Source organism: Ranitomeya variabilis, chromosome 4 (assembly GCF_051348905.1).
Source record: "Ranitomeya variabilis isolate aRanVar5 chromosome 4, aRanVar5.hap1, whole genome shotgun sequence".
In the NCBI taxonomy this organism is placed as follows: Eukaryota; Metazoa; Chordata; class Amphibia; order Anura; family Dendrobatidae; genus Ranitomeya; species Ranitomeya variabilis.
In genome coordinates this window covers 53,457,845-53,478,828 of record NC_135235.1, presented here as the reverse complement: position 1 = coordinate 53,478,828, position 20,984 = coordinate 53,457,845, and the positions used below count along the sequence as shown (strand labels likewise).

The window sequence follows — 20,984 nt, the reverse complement described above, 5'->3', positions numbered from 1 at the left end:
CCCCTCAATTCTAACTTCAACACTAACCCCAACACACCCCTAATCCTAATCCCAACTGTAGCCATAACCCTAATCACAACCCTAACCCCAACACACCCCTAACCATAACCCTAACCGCAACACAACCGTAACCCTAATTCCAACCCTAATCCTAACCCTAATCCCAACCGTAACCCTAATCCCAACCCTAACCACAACTGTAACCCCAACACACCCCTAACCCTATCCGTAACCCTAACCACAAGCCTAATCTTAACCCTATTTCAAACCCTAGCCCTAATTCCAACCCTAACTCTAATTCCAACCCTAACCCTAAGGCTATGTGCCCACGTTGCGGATTCGTGTGAGATTTTTCCGCACGATTTTTGAAAAATCTGCAGGTAAAAGGCACTGCGTTTTACCTGCGGATTTACAGCAGATTTCCAGTGTTTTTTTGTGCGGATTTCACCTGCGGATTCCTATTGAGGAACAGGTGTAAAACGCTGCGGAATCCGCACAAAGAATTGACATGCTGCGGAAAATACAACGCAGCGTTTCTGCACGGAATTTTCCGCACCATGGGCACAGCGTATTTGGTTTTCCTTAGGTGTACATGGTACTGTAAACCTGATGGAAAACTGCTTCGAATTCGCAGCGGCCAATCCACTGCGGATCCGCGGCCAATCCGCTGCCAATCCGCTGCGGATCCGCGGCCAATCCGCTACCGATCCGCTGCGGATCCGCGGCCAATCCGCTGCGGATCCGCTGCCAATCCGCTGCGGATCCGCGGCCAATCCGCTGCGGATCCGCGGCCGATCCGCTCTGTGTGCACATGCCATAACCCTACCCCTAACCCTACCCGTAACCCTAACCCTACCCCTAACCCTACCCCTAGTTCTAACCCTAGTTCTAACCCTAACCCTAGTGGGAAAAAAAAAAAAAAATTCTTTATTTCATTATTGTCCCTATGGGGGTGATAAAGGGGGGGGGGGTTATTTATTATTTTTTTTATTTTGATCGCTGTGATAGAACCTACCACAGCGATCAAAATGTACTTGTAACGAATCTGCCGACTGGCAGATTCGGCGGGCGCACTGAGCATGCGCCCGCCATTTTCCAAGATGGCGGCGCCCAGCGAGGAGACGGCCGGACACCGGGAGGATCGGTAAGTATGAAGGGGTGGTGGGGGGGTGGATCGGAGCACAGGGGGGGTGATCGGAGCACGGGGGGGGGGGGATCCTGAGCAAGGAGGGAGCGGACAGGAGGACGGGGGAGCCGGCAGGCGGACGGAGGGGACCGGAGGACTAACGGAGGGCTGGGGGGGCGATCGGTGGGTGTGGGGGGGGTGACTTCAGGTTTTCCAGCCATGGCCGATGATATTGCAGCATCGGCCATGGCTGGATTGTAATATTTCACCAGTTTTTTAGGTGAAATATTACAAATCGCTCTGATTGGCAGTTTCACTTTCAACAGCCAATCAGAGCGATCGTAGCCACGGGGGTGTGAAGCCACCCCCCCTGGGCTGAAGCACCACTCCCCCTGTCTCTGCAGATCGGGTAAAATGGGAGTTAACCCCTTCACCCGATCTGCAGGGACGCGATCCCTCCATGACGCATACGCTGCGTCATAGGTCGGGAAGGCACAGACTTTCATGACGCAGCGTATGCGTCAAAGGTCGGGAAGGGGTTAATCAATGGACATCCATGGTTTGATTTATTTGCCTCTGTGGATTGTGTGAGTTGTTACCGACATCTGGTGAGAATTTCATGTCAATAGCACCATAAGAAATAAATTGCTGATGTGTTCAATACTTATTTCACCCATTCACCCGCTGTATGTATGTTATATATATAATTTTTTGCATTTTTATTTTCTTGTTTGTGCCCAGGTAGTCGGTGTCTTGCGTTTTTATACACCAATGCTTTTTCTAATATATACAGTATATATTAGTATACTGTATATATAAGTATTTTGTATATATTAGTATATTGTATATATTAATATACGGTATATATTAGATTAGAAAAAGCACTCGTGGATAAAAACAGCAAGATAGACTACCTGGCCACAAACAAGAAAATAAAAACAAAAATGCACAACATGCATGAGTAACAAAGGACAAAAAGCTATACAAGAGCATAATGAACTAGCAATATAGTAATACCAAATATATATCAGATAATAAAAGCCAAAACAAAACAAACCAAGTAATCATGTCAAGATATCAGGAAGACATGGACTCCGGTAGTTACCTGCACCCAATGTAGGTAAAGCTTCAAAATTTCTACTGCAGACTTCAAAAAGGCTAAAATTAGGAGTTTAATATTCATATTCATGAGAAAAGCTATCATTCATGATACACAGATTATCTGCAGATTCTTACTTGTATTTCTAAAAACGACATTGGAGAAGTTGTATGTGACTTGATGTCCCAAACCTTAAGGGTATGTGCACACGACTTACTCTAGACTCCGGCGGACCTGCATCGTTAGTTAAGCAGACGGTGCTGTGTCATTCATGACGTGTCTTCTTTGACGACTTTTGCAGCAGATTCTCTTTCTTGAAATTTCATATGTAAGTTATTGGCGGCTTCCGAGCAGAAGCTGCCTAAATAATGGTCAGTTCACTTCTTTTAACCATGTCAAGGCTTTTGAAGCCTGAAGCAGTTAAAAGATCTGAAAAAAGACAAAAGATATGTACAGCAGGTTGTTTTGACATTGCAGTGCATATGTTCATTCTTTTTGCTATTTTTTTTACCTCTTTTTGAGGCGGATTACAGGTGGGATCAGACTGAAAAAGATGTGTGCACATACCCTAAAGAGTATAACCCATCTCTAAGATTTTACACTTTACAAATGTACCAAACAGGCAACTTTGCAATTTACTTGTTATTAAAATTTTGCCCTGTTCTCCCGCAATTTAATATTTTATCGTTTGTACCTCATTTTCAAGGGAACTGGTCACCAATGTAGTGGCTAAACATGTGCAGTACTTACAAGTTCTTTCATAGTAAGCTTGTAAGCACTGCACTGAGGCTAGCCAGGAATGCTGCAATGCCATGTTAGCTGCTAATTGTGGCCAGCTTCTGTTCGACTATTTTTCCAGTGTAACAGAGGCAAAGTTGCCTCATATAGCAACATAGGGAGAGAAAGTTCAGGCCAATGTTGCAAAAATGATGCTGGCCTGAGCTGTCAATCAATTAGTAGCCCCTCCCCCAGCAATCATGAATTAGGAAGGTTGGGTAGCGGTGTACTCCTCAAAAGTAAATATGCCATTAACCTTTTCAGACAAGAAAATACCATCTAAAATCAGTAAAGTAACACCATTCTGCCTGTAAAACATAAGATTTGTAAGTACAAGTAGAAATTTACCTGCATACAATTGATAGAAGTGCTGTGATGGCCGAATGATGACAATACATTTTAGCACTGTAAGCGGAGCAGAGGCAGCAAGATTTCCTGAAATGGGAAAGAAAAAAACATCAGCATATGTTGCCTGATAACCACATTTGGAATAAATGCTGAATAAGAGATAAAATGTGGTTCAAGGGGAGGCTTCCTGACTCAGGATATCAAAGGTAGTAACGTCTATCCTCGTACCTTAAGGAGACTCATAGGCTATGCTATGCTCTTCTGGGAAATTAAATATGAAAAATGTCTCTTCAGAGAGGACTAGGACTTGTTATTTCCAATAGATGGCACTAGAGTTCTAGTCCTCTACCTTCCTGAAGAGACAATTTGCATATTTAATTTCCCAAAGGAGCAATTGCATGGCCTATAGGTCTCCTTACATTGGCTTTGTCCTCATACCCCTGTCAGAGGCCTCTCATCCAGCCAAAACAGATCTCTTATTTTGCACTGATGAGGGGCAAACATTATGAAACAGGTGTCTGAAAATAGAGTGTCCGATGATTAGCAAATGAAAACAATGAATTTCATGCATTAGCATCGCCAGCCTTCTATTATGCAGAAAACGTTTTTTTCTTCAAAAATACTTTGTGCGTCTTGAAACCATTTACATTGGTCTCAGTTACAGCTCCTAGATTAAGCGGACAATCCCTTCAATGCTACACAGAATGCTGAAAACTTCCGATCATAAACTGAAGCCAATCAGTAGCTGCACAGTCATCTCCATCCTTGTGCTCATCTATGCTGGCTGAGTGCAAGGAGGAAACAGCTAAACAATCAGAGAGCAGGATGATGCTGCAGAGGAGAGAGTCACTTGAAGGGATAAAACACACTGTGATAAAGAAGGGGGCCATAAGGAGTAATTTAAGAGATGGAAAACTATTGGAGAAGTCTGTGAGAGAAGATGGGGCCATAGGAGAAATCTGTGAGGAAAGGAGGCATGAGGAGATGTTATTATAACAATGAGGGGCCAGAATCAGTTTGTGAGAGAGAAGGGAAACATAGGGAGCAGTCTGTGAGAGGAGGGACACAGTGAGCAGTCTATGAGAAGAGGGACACATGGGGAGCAGTCTATGTGAGAGGAGGGAAACATGGGGAGCAGTCTGTGTGAGAGGAGGGACACATGGGGAGCAATCTGTGTGAGAGGAGGGAAACATGGGGAGCAGTCTGTGAGAGGAGGGACACAGTGAGCAGTCTATGAGAAGAGGGACACATGGGGAGCAGTCTATGTGAGAGGAGGGAAACATGGGGAGCAGTCTGTGTGAGAGGAGGGACACATGGGGAGCAATCTGTGTGAGAGGAGGGAAACATGGGGAGCAGTCTGTGAGAGGAGGGAAACATGGGGAGCAATCTGTGTGAGAGGAGGGAAACATGGGGAGCAGTCTGTGAGAGGAGGGACACAGTGAGCAGTCTATGAGAAGAGGGACACATGGGGAGCAGTCTATGTGAGGAGGGAAACATGGGGAGCAGTCTGTGTGAGAGGAGGGAAACATGGGGAGTAGTCTGTGTGAGAGGAGGGATACATGGGGAGCAGCCTGAGAGGGAGGGACACAGTGAGCAGTCTATGAGAAGAGGGACACATGGGGAGCAGTCTATGTGAGAGGAGGGAAACATGGGGAGCAGTCTGTGTGAGAGGAGGGAAACATGGGGAGTAGTCTGTGTGAGAGGAGGGATACATGGGGAGCAGTCTGTGTGAGAGGAGGGATACATGGGGAGCAATCTGTGAGAGGAGGGAAACCTGCTGGGGAGCAGTCTGTGTGAGAGGAGGGACACATGGGGAGCAGTCTGTGTGAGAGGAGGGACACATGGGGAGCAGTCTGGGTGAGAGGAGGGATACATGGGGAGCAGTCTGTGTGAGAGGAGGGATACATGGGGAGCAGTCTGTGTGAGAGGAGGGAAACATGGGGAGCAATCTGTGAGAGGAGGGAAACCTGCTGGGGAGCAGTCTGTGTGAGAGGAGGGACACATGGGGAGCAGTCTGTGTGAGAGGAGGGATACATGGGGAGCAGTCTGTGTGAGAGGAGGGACACATGGGGAGCAGTCTGTGTGAGAGGAGGGACACATGGGGAGCAATCTGTGAGAGAGGAGGGAGGGACACATGGGGAGTAGTCTGTGTGAGAGGAGGGAAACATGGGGAGCAGTCTGTGTGTGTGGGGGTTAAACATAGGGGACAGTCTGTGTGAGAGTAGGAAAATATGAGGAGCAGTCTGTGTGAGAAGAGGGACACATGGGGAGCAGTCTGTGTGAGAGGACAGAACTATGAGGAGCATGGTGGGGGTCTGTCTATTCCAGGCTCAATCTTGCTGCTACACTGACACTAGAGTCGGGAGTGATGTGTAAGGAACTGCCACCCAGGTATGCCACATTAATCATTGTTTCTCCCCTAGACAACCAGGGATACTGACATTAACCCCTTCTTTTCTCAAAGCAACTGGCATTAACCCACTCAATGCCATTTACCACCAGTGATGCAGACATTAATTTGGTATTGGCTAATTTGGAAGGAACAGCAGCCAGGCGACTGATTTTCTTGCTCATCAGCATTAGAGGTGTAAAGGGAACATTGGCCACCATACCGCTCTACACTCAGATACAGTCATTAATATGGCAGCCCCTAAATATGACCGCACCCTAACAAGCAATTCTCAGTTGGGGAATGAACCATATAATAAACTTACTAGATCTTCCATTTTTATTTTAGTAAATGAATAAATGGTAATTAATATTGTTGTCATCAGAGCAGCCAGCTTATAATATCTTTCTGCATATTTACCAAGTCTTTTAATTATTCACCACAGAAAACATAAGAAAAAAAAACTAATCGCAGAAACATGTCAGCTTTACATAGCATAGTAATCCGTTTTGTATATATTGTATTTAAAATGGCAATGTGCCTTCCATTGAAAGTAATTATTGCTAAATCACATTCCCAAATAAGAGCATTTAATGTGCCCTGGGCCTTTCAGTACGGCTCGGTGAGCTGGCATTATCCTAACATACAGTATCACTTGGATGTAAATAGGCAAAACTATTCAAATGTACTTAATTTCACACCTAAATGATCACGGATGCTGATTCAAAATAGCTCCAGAGAGGAGACAAGAAGGGAATCTGTGGGAGAGAGATATACGAGCCGTGAGTACTGTACATATGATACATCTGATCAAGCTGCAGAAGTGTCAATAATGCTAATGATTCAGCCATTATGTTATCACGAGCTAAACCATGTGATCAATGTAGATTAAAGAGGTTGTCCACTGCTTTTACATGGATGCCTTATCCTCAGTATAGGACATCAATGTCTTATTGGCCGGGGTCCGGCACTCGGCAGTTATCGGTGCCGCCGGCCGGAAGTGCTTACTTGCGTAGCTCAGCCGGGTCTTGATACCACACATCCGCCTCCTATTGAATTGAAAAAGAGGCCAATGAGTAGTACGCCGCAGTGGCTACTACAAGTAGATGGCCAAGCTCCGTAAGTAAGCACTTCCGCCCGCCGGCACCGATAACAGCTGATCGATGGGGATGCTGAGTGCTGGACCACGACAGATCAGACACTGATGCCCTATCCTGAGCATAGGGTATCAATGTAAAAGTAGTGGACAACCTCTCTAAGACCCATGGGATTATAGGACCCAAAACACAACCAAAAGGCCCAACAAACTGGTTGTCCCATACATGGTGGCTCAGTGGTTAGCACAGTTGACTTTCAGTTCTGGGGTCCTGGGTTCAAATCTCACCAAGGACAACATCTGCAAGGAGTTTGTATGTTCTCCCCGTGTTTGCGTGGGTTTCCCTCGGGTTCTACGATTTCCTCCCACACTCCAAAGACATACTGATAGGGAATCTAGATTGTGAGTCCCGATGGGGACAGTGGTGATGATGATGTCTGTAAAGTGCTGCGTAATTAATGGCGCTATATAAATAACCATAATAAATAAAATGAACAACGTTCATCACCTTTTTATGATCGTTCATGGTCCGACTGCTGAGTGCATGGAGTAGTAGTCTTCATGTGCGACCATTGCTCCATTCACTCTTTATGCTAATCACGGTCATTATAATTGAGGTGGTTCTAATGGGCAATCTGTAATTCTTTAATCTGTCTTTTATTGATCTCCTCTCAGCTGATTTATGACCACCTCAAAGTTCACCATCTTTAAGGCTCATGCACAAGACCAATTTTCTCGAACTAGTGCTCTCCACGGTTTCCACGAATAGCACTTGTGCCTATGATATTCTATGGGGCTGTGCACATGTCCACATTTTTCCTTGGAAAGGTCAACGGAAAAAAAATCAGAGACTTTATAAATTGATCCGAGCATTATATTAAAATTGGCAATGCCAGTCTATGGGTCCATGAAAAAAAAAAAAGAAAATTGGACCGACCTTGGATGACATCCCAGTGCAGTCCGATTTTCATGGACTAATAGAATGGAGAAGGTGGAGAAACTTTTGTTTTCTCTCCACATCCTAGAAAAACTGATCAGACTCTGATCAGACTATTTTTCTCAGACATGGAGAAATCAGTTATGTGATCCTTTCCTTAATGTGGTCCCTGGTAATGTATCAACAGTGAAAAAAGACAGATAAAAGATTTACAAACTTCCCATCAGAATCAGCTCACCATTGGATCCTCAGTTAACTCAGTCTGCAGCCAACAATGTCCAATCAGCCTGTAAATGCCAAGTTTCAATATTTTTAATAAAATCCATTGCAAAATTTATATTTAGCCCATCATTGTCATGTATTTAAAAAAATAAAATAAAATGAATGGACAGTAATTCCCCTACATATTGTTGGTAGAAAAATTGCCCCATCTGTGGTCTAAAGCTTAAAAAAAAAAAACAGTTTTAACAACAATATTAAGTGAATCTGAGTGAACGGAGGGAGCTTTCCCATTCATGACCTTCACTTGTTGGCTGCAGCGACTACAGTGTATTTTGCTCTGGAGGACTGGCACGTTTGTGCACGTTAATTGCTTTTAATGGGCACAGTGTAATACTCCATTTTCCCTGCAGTGCTGCCGCTGGGAGATTGAACTCTTCCGTCAGCTTCCCCTGCAAATAATCATTGGAGACCACATCTAAAAAAAAAAAAAAAAAAATTGTCCAAAAAGAACAACCTCTTTAAGTACTGTTACTAGAGCTTTTATCATGATGTTGTTCCAGAATTAAAGAAAATCCTCTGGTGAGATCTATACCATGCAAAGTCGTCGTCTAGTCACTTAGAGCCGATACATGAGTTTAATGCCATTTACTGCAGCATTCATTCGGCTTAAGTTCAGCATATGTGACTGCTTGGTAGAATTTGCTTCCATTACGGTCTATAAAGAGCATTTAGGAGATGGAGGATTACCATGCTGCCTATGCAGGGCACATCTGGATGGCAGGCAGCCAGTGGTAGAAAGCAGCTGCAGACTCGGGCTCTGTGCGGAGTCTTTTCTAATAAACCATTATTTAATGTCACAATCTTTTTTATCATGCAGTAAATTAAAATTAGTTTTTTTCCCCACTATGGAATAAAGAAAAAAAATAGAATTATAATATTTTTTTTTCTTTTATTATTAGACATCTATGAAGGCGTACATAATGTAGAGGCAGCTGCTCAGACGAGTCTTGTCTCTATTCACATGACCTCCCTTTTCAAGAATGACATGTATTTCCATAAAGTTGATAGATAATGATGTGAAAATCATCTTATCTAAAAATTATCTTGTCTCAACCCCAAAATAATCCATCCACTAGGTCTCTCTCTTTTAAGTGGTTGTTCACTGCCTGTTGTAAAGGGCAATCCTTCTACAGCAGCAGAGACATTGAGACATGTTACAGGAAGTGGGAGCAGGCATTTCTCTGTCTGCTCCTGCTCTCCTGTCTGCCACACTGCATGCAGACATAAGCGAGAGCTGGCCGTTCATTTTGGGTAGAGAAGTGAAGTGCAGAAGACTTCTTGTCATGCGCAGTGCTCCTCTCTAAAGCCAGCACACGTACACGCAGCTTCAGAAGAATCAACGCAGTGAGGGAAAGGAGTCGCACTCATGCGCGAGGTATGTATAGCGCTGACAATGATGCCAGCACTTGTAAGATATGTTATCAAGACCAAAGGGGCGTGATAACATGCTAAGTGAGCAGACTTGTCTGGGAACACCAGCACCCCATCGACTAGTCAAAGGGCCTCATTTACATATCATAAGCGGACTTTACTTTTTCTAAAGATCTGTTTAGGTATGTAATGTAATAAGGGGACTGTTAGGCAGGGAATTTACATATACAGACACAACTGCTGGTGATTCTGGGGGAACGAGGGACCTGACGGGTTCCCTTTATACTTTTCCTCTGATTGTTCCACTCCTGGTTTTGGCTTACAAATACTTATGTAAAATACTGACCAAATACTGAACGTGTGAACATGGCCTTATGACAAAAAACGGACAAAGTTTCATTGGTGATTTTCATCAGATTGTTAAAGTTTCATCAGAGTTTGGTCACACATTCATGAGTTTTTCACTGATAAGAAAAAAAAAAACACAGTCACACAGATGGCAGCATCCAAGTGCAGTCTGATTTTTTCACAGACTTTCATTGCCGAGTTTGATCTGATTTTTGGATTAAAATTCGACACGTCTCTGTGATTTTTCACGAATTACTCGGTTCTCAAAAAATCATGGACATGTGACAACGTAATTGAAAAACTGACATGTGAATGAGCCGTTATTGAGCGCCAATACCAGACACTAACCATAGATAGGTGTGGTGTTGTTTTTGGAAGAAACCAGTCATAGTTTTCCATTCATTTAAAATCTCTGCGAGGAATACAAATGAGTGCAATCCGATAAAAAAAAAAAAAATCGGACTGCACCCTGACCAATGTTAATCTACATGTCTCTGCTCATCTGCAATTTTTTTCTCAGCTCAGATTGGGATGATTCGCCAATGAAAGTCAATTGAAATAATGACACCGACTCCTGTAATGAACCTACATTTACCAAAAACACGTATACTCACGTCAACGCCCAAGCCACTGAAGTCAATGTCTCCTGTAACAGCATTAAAGTAATAAACAACCATATTCCTCACCTGTTCACCAAGAAGATAATAATCCATTTGTCCCGTGATGTGTCTAGCTCTGCTACATCTAGATGGCAAGCTGCATTGTTGCATGATAAAACACAAAAATTGAGCTTTATTCTGTGTGTGGTTTTTTTTATACAATATCACTATGGGGTTAGTAATGGGGGCGTCTTATAGACACCTCTCCATTACTAACCTCTGGGCTTGTTGTCACCTGACAATACAAAAGTGACATCAACCCCCCAACTATTACCCCACTTGCCACCACATCAGGGCAAGTGGGCAGAGCCAGGCTAAGTGCCAGAATTGGCGCATCTTATGGATGCTCCTTTTCTGTGGTGGCTGAGAGCTGATGTTTTTAGTCTGAGAGAGGGCCAATATCCAGTGCCCCTTCCTAAGGTATTAATAACAGCCTGCAGCTGTCTACCTAGCCTTTACTGGTTATTAATTATAAGGTGACCCTACTTCATTTTTTGGGGGTCGGTTCCTCCATTTTAATAACCAGGAAAGGCTAAGTATACAGCTGTGAGCTGATATTAATAGTCTGGGAAGCTCCATGGGTATTTCTCCCGTCCCTGGCTATAAACATCTCCTCCCAGCTGTCCGCTTTCCCTCTGCTGGTTAATTAAATGCTAAGGGATCTCACACATTTTTTTAAAGGATTTTATTTACTAAAAATACATGTACAGTAAACTACACACACAAAGCACTGATTATATATCTCACTCACATATGTATATACAGTGGGGCAAAAAAGTATTTAGTCAGTCAGCAATAGTGCAAGTTCCACCACTTAAAAAGATGAGAGGCGTCTGTAATTTACATCATAGGTAGACCTCAACTATGGGAGACAAACTGAGAAAAAAAATCCAGAAAATCACATTGTCTGTTTTTTTATCATTTTATTTGCATATTATGGTGGAAAATAAGTATTTGGTCAGAAACAAACAATCAAGATGTAACTTCTTCTTTAAGAGTCTCCTCTTTCCTCCACTCATTACCTGTAGTAATGGCACCTGTTTAAACTTGTTATCAGTATCAAAAGACACCTGTGCACACGCTCAAACAGTCTGACTCCAAACTCCACTATGGTGAAGACCAAAGAGCTGTCAAAGGACAACAGAAACAAAATTGTAGCCCTGCACCAGGCTGGGAAGACTGAATCTGCAATAGCCAACCAGCTTGGAGTGAAGAAATCAACAGTGGGAGCAATAATTAGAAAATGGAAGACATTCAAGACCACTGATAATCTCCCTTGATCTGGGGCTCCACGCAAAATCCCACCCCGTGGGGTCAGATGATGAATGATCACAAGAACGGTGAGCAAAAATCCCAGAACCACGCGGGGGGACCTAGTGAATGAACTGCAGAGAGCTGGGACCAATGTAACAAGGCCTACCATAAGTAACACACTACGCCACCATGGACTCAGATCCTGCAGTGCCAGACGTGTCCCACTGCTTAAGCCAGTACATGTCCGGGCCCGTCTGAAGTTTGCTAGAGAGCATTTGGATGATCCAGAGGAGTTTTGGGAGAATGTTCTATGGTCTGATGAAACCAAACTGGAACTGTTTGGTAGAAACACAACTTGTCGTGTTTGGAGGAAAAAGAATACTGAGTTGCATCTATCAAACACCATACCTACTGTAAAGCATGGTGGTGGAAACATCATGCTTTGGGGCTGTTTCTCTGCAAAGGGGCCAGGACGACTGATCCGGGTACATGAAAGAATGAATGGGGCCATGTATCGTGAGATTTTGAGTGCAAACCTCCTTCCATCAGCAAGGGCATTGAAGATGAAACGTGGCTGGGTCTTTCAACATGACAACGATCCAAAGCACACGGCCAGGGCAATGAAGGAGTGGCTTCGTAAGAAGCATTTCAAGGTCCTGGAGTGGCCTAGCCAGTCTCCAGATCTCAACCCTATAGAAAACCTTTGGAGGGAGTTGAAAGTCCGTGTTGCCAAGCGAAAAGCCAAAAACATCACTGCTCTAGAGGAGATCTGCATGGAGGAATGGGCCAACATACCAACAACAGTGTGTGGCAACCTTGTGAAGACTTACAGAAAACGTTTGACCTCTGTCATTGCCAACAAAGGATATATTACAAAGTATTGAGATGAAATTTTGTTTCTGACCAAATACTTATTTTCCACCATAATATGCAAATAAAATGATAAAAAAACAGACAATGTGATTTTCTGGATTTTTTTTTCTCAGTTTGTCTCCCATAGTTGAGGTCTACCTATGATTAGTGTTGAGCATTCCGATACTGCAAGTATCGGGTATCGGCCGATACTTGCTGTATCGGAATTCCGATACCGAGATCCGATACTTTTGTGGTATCGGGTATCGAAACAACATTAATGTAATAATGTGTAAAAGAGAGAATTAAAATAAAAAATATTGCTATACTCACCTCTCCGACGCAGCCCGGACCTCAGCGAGGGAACCGGCAGCGTTGTTTGTTTAAAATTCGCGCGTTTACTTGGTTACGTGAAGTCCCGGCTTGTGATTGGTCGCGGCGGCCATGTTGCCGGGACGCGGACCAATCACAGCAAGCCGTGACGTAATTTCAGGTCCTTGCAGGATTTTAAAATTACGTTCCGGCGTTGTGATTGGGCGCGTCGTGGTCACATGGGCGACGTAACCAATCACAAGCCGGGACGTCACGGGAGGCTGGACACGCGCACATTTTAAAATGCGCGCGTGTCCAGCCTCCCGTGACGTCCCGGCTTGTGATTGGTCGCGGCGGCCATGTTGCCGGGACGCGGACCAATCACAACGCCGGAACGTAATTTTAAAATCCTTCAGGACCTGAAATTACGTCACGGCTTGCTGTGATTGGTCCGCGTCCCGGCAACATGGCCGCCGTGACCAATCACAAGCCGTGACGTCACGGGAGGCTGGACACGCGCACATTTTAAAATGCGCGCGTCCAGCCTCCCGGCTTGTGATTGGTTGACCGCGATGCAACCAATCACAAGCCGTGACGTCACGGGAGGCTGGACAAGCGCGCATTTTAAAATACGCGCGTGTCCAGCCTCCCGTGACGTCACGGCTTGTGATTGGTTGCGTCTCCCATGTGACTGCGGCGCAACCAATCACAACGCCGGGACGTAATTTTAAAATCCTGCAGGACCTGAAATTACGTCACGGCTTGCTGTGATTGGTCCGCGTCCTGGCAACATGGCCGCCGCGACCAATCACAAGCCGGGACTTCACGTAACCAAGTAAACGCGCAAATTTTAAACAAAGAACGCTGCCGGTTCCCTCGGTAAAGTGCCGGTTCCCTCGGAGAGGTGAGTATAGCAATATTTTTTATTTTAATTCTTTCTTTTACACATTAATATGGTTCCCAGGGCCTGAAGGAGAGTTTCCTCTCCTTCAGACCCTGGGAACCATCAGGAATACCGTCCGATACTTGAGTCCCATTGACTTGCATTGGGATCGGGTATCGGTATCGGATTGGATCCGATACTTTGCCGGTATCGGCCGATACTTTCCGATACCGATACTTTCAAGTATCGGACGGTATCGCTCAACACTACCTATGATGTAAATTACAGACGTCTCTCATCTTTTTAAGTGGTGGAACTTGCACTATTGCTGACTGACTAAATACTTTTTTGCCCCACTGTATATATATCTTTTTGTATCTTGAAGAATATTTCTTTGGAAAACTGTATGCAAATTACATAGAGAATTGTTCTGTGTAAAAATTCATGTTAACCTGCATTGGAATCGGATCGCTTTCTAATGAAAATCGGATATAATTCGGATATTAGGTGTTAAAAATCGAATTGTGCTCGCATAAAATCTCATGACACTCATCCGACTTTCTTGGACCAAAATCAGACCGTTTTTTTTTCGTGGTGATGGGTATGAACCCTTAAGGGAATAGTGGTGTTAACCAAGGCAAGAATATAAGCACTTTTTTAAATTCCTGCTATGAGGCATGTTCTTATCGATGTGAACTCCTACTAAGATCTCTCCAATTATTTGGATCACAGTATAATTGGGGCTGAATGATTTCCTGCTTTTCAGATGCAGTCGCGCCATTCAGGACAGAAAACATAACTACAAATTGCACATTTACAAATAGAGGAAAATTCCATTTCACGCTATGATGCAATACAAATAAGAAACGTGGGAAATTAAAGTTCTCCACATGCCTCCTGCCTAGCAAATACTTATGAAGTGTGTCTGATAATAACATCATATTCTGGAATTGTTTCATATCGTTCCAAAACATAAACTCAGGGACCTCCAGGAGTTTCTGTTTAGAGGATGCAAATGTTACAATGTACAGAACTTCTATCACAAAAAAACTTGCTAAAATACAAAGTGTTAATGGATCAGAAATCAGAGAAGCGTTTTGGCTGAGTTAATACGTACGCATTGGGGCTAATATCTAGAATTGGCCATAGGATGATCTCTCCTGACTCATCATACATCTTTATTTCAGTAGGAGAGAGAAATCTGACAACAGCCATTAGCAGGAATATCTGCCACCAAGGAAGAGCTTGAAGACCCATAAACATTGATAGGGCTTATTCACACATCGGTATTTGATCAGAATTTTTCATCAGTGTTTGTATGCCAAAAGTAAGGCCGGCGTCACACTAGGCGTATGAAAATATGGTCCGTTTTTTACGGCCGTAATACGCAGTGATTGCCCCAAAACACTGTTCCGTATTCAATGCGAGGATGCGATATTTACGCACAAATTCATCCGTGTGTCATCCGTATGGCATCCGTATTTTTTCTCACAGGCTTGAAAACTGGACATATCATGGATCCATCGGCTCAAATATTCTTAAAAACATATATACAGTATATATATATATATATATATATATATATATATATATATATTTATTTAGACTGTATATGTCAGTGAGACACACATTATATATATATATATATATATATATATATATATATATATATATGTATATTGTAGTATAGTGAACCCTGTGGCAGCTAGGGGGCGCTGTGTGTGCTCCTTGGGATATGCATGGAGGCATATTTGTCATTATAATCGTGGTGAAACAGTGACTGGCAGTGTTGTGAATGGCCGATATGTGTCGCAGAGGGAGTCTGCGTGGTAAGTCTGATGCAATGTTGTTGTTCTGGGACCTGTAGTCCCTCAAGAGTGTGTATGTCTAGGGTGTAGTTGTAAGGGAGTCTAAGGCTACTTTCACATTAGCGTCGTGCACTGCACGTCGCAATGCGACGTTGCGGCGCACCGACGCATACTGTGGAAGCACCGCACAATGGGAGCAGCGGATGCTGTTTTTCAACGCATCCGCTGCCCCATTGTGAGGTGCGGGGAGGAGGGAGCGGAGTTGCGGCCGCGCATGCGCGGTCGGAAATGGCGGACACGATGCACCAAAAAACGTTACAAGCAACGTTTTTTGGTGGCGACGGTCCGACGCAACACGACGCAACTGTCGCACGACGGTTGCGACTTGTGGCAATGCGTCGCACTGCGTCGCTAATGCAAGTCAATGGAGAAAAAACGCATCCTGCAAGCACTTTTGCAGGATGCGTTTTTTCTACAAAACGACGCATAACGACGTGCAGTGCACGATGCTAGTGTGAAAGTAGCCTTACTAGGCTTGTTTTTTTTTTAACTTTATTTCAGGTGACAAGGGTCTTCAGGTGGATTAAGAGTATAATAAAATAGTAAAACACCATGTGTACTTTTTAATAATGTGTGTTTCATTAACCATTTCGTACTATTGGATTAATAATGGATAGGTGACATAATTGACGCCTCTCCATTATTAATCTGGCTTAATGTCACCTTACAATAGCAAGGTGACATTAACCCTTCATTACCCCATATCCCACTGCTACACGGGAGTGGGAAGAGAGAGGCTAAGTGCCAGAATAGGCGCATCTTACAGATGTGCCTTTTCTGGGGTGGCTGGGGGCAGATGTTTTTGGCCAGGGGAGGCCAATAACCATGGACCCTCTCCTGGCTATTAATATCTGCCCTCAGTCACTGGATTTCCCACTCTGGCGGAGAAAATTGCGCGGGAGCCCACACCAATTTTTTCCGGGATTTAACCCTTTAATTTAATAGCTAGAGACCCCAAATTTTACACAGAGACACTTCTTACATTAGTAAAGAGGAATATATAATAAAAGAAGGGATGTAAGATGGTTTACTGTATGTAAACCATGTCTCATATCATGTCGGGTTTGTGAAGGAGAAATGAAAAGCCGGCAATTGAATTACCGGCTTTAATGCTATATCGCGCTGAATTAAATATAAATAGATATATATATGTGTCTCACTGACATTATATATATATATATATATATATATATATATATATATATATACATACACACACACACACATTCTATGTGTAGACATTTATTCCACCTATTCTATTCTATTTTTTGCGCAATACGCTGACAAACGCAGCATGCTGCGATTTTCTACGCCCGTAATATACCGTATATTACGGGTGCGTAATATACGGCAGATAGGAGCTGCCCCATAGAGAATCATTGGGCCGTGTGCAATGCGTATTTTCTGGACGTATTTTCTGCGCTCAAACTTCCGTAAAACTCGCTAGTGTGACGCCGGCCTAAGAGTGGAACTTATAGAGAACAATTGGAATTGAAAGATTGACACTTATTCTGGGTTTTGGAGACGCCCCTGGTTTGGGCATACAGAGGCCATATTCACACGTTCAGTATTTGGAAGCCAAAACCCGGAGTGGGTAATAAATACAGAAGTGGTGCATATGTTTCTATTCTACTTTTCCTCTGATTGTTCCATTTCTAGTTTTGGCTTACAAATACTGATGTAAAATACTGACCAAATACTGAACATGTGAATGTGGCCAAATACCGATGAAAAATATTGATGTCTGAATATAGCCTTAGATTTTTGGGTAATCCCAAGGATGGATCAATAAACATTTTTTAATACAGGGGATTTTCATCTAATCAAACTAATCAGATCAGATCAGGCAGAAATTGGCCAGAACAGCTTGTCTGCCTTTCCACACAGATTTCACCACCACACCAGATAGACCAATCTCAACAGCTGGTCTGAGCCGAGTTGACCATTTAGGCCGGCGTCACACTGGCATATTGCATCGGATGCGATATGCTAATGACACTCGGCTCCTGCTCGCAGCAGAGCAGGAGCCGAGTGTCATGCGTCTGTGCTCCGATTCTCTCGCACAGGGGGGATCGGAGCACAGCTGCGGAGGAGGCGGAGAAATTAATTTCTCCATCTCCTCCATTGCTGGGGTCCGCTTCTAATACTCGGATGATATCCGAGTGGTGTGCGCTGTCTCACTCGCACCCATAGGCTTATATGGGTGCGAGTGAGCCCAGAGTTTTCCTCAGTCCGAGACAATCGCAGCATGCTGCGATTGTCTCGGACCGAGGAAAACGGCCGACAAAAAGTCGGCTGGTGGGAGCTGCCCCATAGCTGAACATTGGTCCGAGTGCAATGCGATTTTTTATCGCATTGCACTCGGCCGTTTAAAACGCCAGTGTGACGCCGGCCTAAAAGTGATAATTACTAATAACAATCTGTTAATTACTATGTCTACGGAGCTAAAGAGGATCAATTCTGACAAGTAAGAATCTGCTCTGTCGGTGGGAATACTTATTTTTCATTCTTCTCCTTCTATTACTAAGGAATGTTACAAAAAGTTATTGGACAGAAATTGATCCACCATTAGTGATGAGCGAACGTGCTCGGATAAGGTGTTATCCATGCTCGGGTAGTAACCGAGATACTTTGGTGCACTCGAAAAATATGCTCGAGTCCCCGCACCTGCATGTCTCACGGCTGTTTGACAGTCGCAACACATGCAGGGATTGCCTAACAAACAGGTCATCTCTGCATGTGTTGTGGCTGTCGAATAGCTGTGAGATATGCAGGTGCAGGGACTCGAACATATTTTTTTAGCACGTGAGCATGCTCAGATAACACCTTATCTGAGCTCGTTTGCTCATCACTATCCACAGTCTGTGCACAGATAGAACCATAAATTCAGCTTTCCTACAACTTGTTGATAGAGCAGAGTTTGCCTTTGCCGAAACTCATGGCGATAATACAGTGTCACTTATCACAGATGTATCTGCTATCTCTCTACCGTTTATATCTCAGTCCTCAAAAGGCAAATGAAAACTTCCACTATGCCACATTTGAATCTAACATTTTTATTTCATGATCTAGCAAAGGTTTCCTTGTCTCATACAAACATCTCTGGGGTATCAATGCATAAAAAAAGTGTAATCGGTCAATGGCTCGTGCAATGCTGATTAATGTAATCCTCTTAAGCCTTGGGTCACACGAGTGTATATTCTGTCATCCGAGAAAATTGGTCCAATTATGCTAATCACACTCTGTTCAGAGTTTGATAAAAGTATGATCCAATTTTCTTGCATGTGGAGAATTAAATAATACAAAAAACATCTTCACCTTCTCCTTTCAGTGTGTCTGTAAATATCTGACTGCACTCGGATGTCATCCGAGTGCAGTCCGATGTTTTCCACGCACCCAAAGAAATGAATGAGCGAGCGCCATACAATTATCAACTCAGTCCGACAAAAAAAAATAAAAATTGGGCGTATGCACGGCTCCATAGAATAACATGATGACGACAAAACGACAGATACCGCTTGTCCCATTATTATGGTTTATGACAAGCTATCGAGATGGTGCGATGTGAGACATGATAACTTTTGCTACAGCTGTACGCTTATTGAATTTATGTACTTAAAACTTGTTCCTATGACTTGCCGACATGCGGCGTCACACGGAGCATTTTTATTTTAAATGCTACAGCTTTCTATGCAGTTTTTTGAGAAGTAGATCCAGCAAGAAGAAGTATGTCAAGCAGGCTGTCCATGGATAAAACATGAATGAAAAAAAAACATGGCGCACGTCAAATAAACGATCGGCACGTTAAATCGATAGATGTATCGCACCGAAGAACCGCACAGAACTTGCTACATTTATAATATTCCCGGCAGGTTTTACTTTGCTTTTAAATCCACAGCTGCTCAATAAACGGCAAGGAAAACTGAGACAAGTATTTATTTTATATTTTATTATTTATGTATAATAATAAATAAATAATAAAATAAACTGCAAGAAAAACTGAGACAAGTATTGCAGAGTTTTTCGAAAAACATCCGCAGTCTTCGAGTTCACATAATTCAATAGGTTTAGTTCCAATCGTATGGAAAAAAAAAACATTGAATAAACTAAGTCTGAAAAGGCAAACATTTGACAAACTCGGTTCTTCTGTAAAATTATGAAAAGAACTAATGTGAATTATTGTAATTCAGTCATCCGGAACATTTAATCACCTCTTTTAGGTAATAAGTTATCCGGTATACTTTCTGCAAAAACAAAAGTAAAAATCCACATTGTGCCCATGAATGACTGTCGGTTCCCAATACATTTTCATTCCATTGAAACTGTTTAGGATAAATCACCGACATTTCAGAACTTTTTACGAGACATTAGTTAAATTTCTCTCTCTTCTGGAGTTCATTACTTCTTTTTTTTTCGTAAACCATCTGTCATCATGTCTTTAAACAGATTAGCATGTATCGACTTATCAAAGGCAATAAAAGTCTGTTGTATCATCAAATCTGTCCTGATTCTGCCCGGTATCCCGGCCTGACCTCATTCCTATACTCTCCGCAGTGTCTGAACACACATGGCTTACAGATCTGACACATAGGGTTTGCTCTTGGAGGATTATCATTGAGAATGGAAGTTGCAGTCGTATACTTACCTATGAGTCGCTCTTGCTCATGGTGTCTTGTATGAAGAGATGCAAGAAAATTGAGATTTCCCGGGTGCGAAAAGTTGCTCCGGTCCTAGTAGACAGCCGGGGTCAGCGGTCGGGATCACAGCATGTTGGTGGTGTGTTAGATGTGCACAGCAGCCAAGCTCTGGAGGTTTACAGCTGCACCAGATAAGAGGGAAGGCTTATGTCAGAGGCTGCAGTACAATGGGAGCTGAGGAGGTATAGGGCGAGAGGAGGGGAGGTTCTGTATCGTTACGATGGGACCATGACCCATTAGCGAGCATCTCCGCTCTGATCACTTTGCCTTGATTTTTTTTTCATGTAATGTACATAGGGAGCAATTAACGACTACGGTAGGATATTTCGAGGAAGAACAGTTTAATCAAATTTAAGAGATTTCATTGAATGGGTTCAGTATGACAATTCTTGGTATTTGCTCACACAGGTTTAGTTGACTAGGATTTTAGCGCAAACTTTTCTCCAAAATCCAAGTAAAAAAAACCTTAAAATACTGTTTAAGGCCAGTCTCACACGTCCAGATAATTCCGGTACCGGTGAAAATGGTACCGGAGTTATCCGTGTCCTTGTGCTCACATAGGCCATCCGTGTGGGATCTGTGTGATGTCCGTGAGTACATTTTTAGGGTCCGTGTGCTGTACATGTGCTGTACGTGTGTCCGTGTATTGCAACAATTTTTACAATTTTAACCCTATGACAGTAAAA

The 20,984-nt window shown here is 43.3% G+C and overlaps 1 protein-coding gene across 2 annotated transcripts in view; it reads right to left on the bottom strand.

The window, feature by feature from the left end:
* The window catches only part of LOC143769726 (gamma-aminobutyric acid receptor subunit pi-like), a 257,463-nt gene extending 237,012 nt beyond the window's left edge, over positions 1 to 20,451 (bottom strand). Inside the window, exons 1-2 of one of the 2 annotated variants that reach the window (XM_077258535.1) lie at positions 20,247 to 20,451; positions 3,351 to 3,437 (exon numbers count right to left, since the gene is read on the bottom strand). In XM_077258535.1, the coding sequence (XP_077114650.1) occupies positions 3,351 to 3,400 (50 nt within the window). In that variant the 5' untranslated portion in view covers positions 3,401 to 3,437; positions 20,247 to 20,451. The remainder of the gene's footprint in view (positions 1 to 3,350; positions 3,438 to 20,246) is intronic. The other variant, XM_077258536.1, reaches the window with a different exon arrangement.
* Between the last annotated feature and the right edge of the window lie 533 nt (positions 20,452 to 20,984).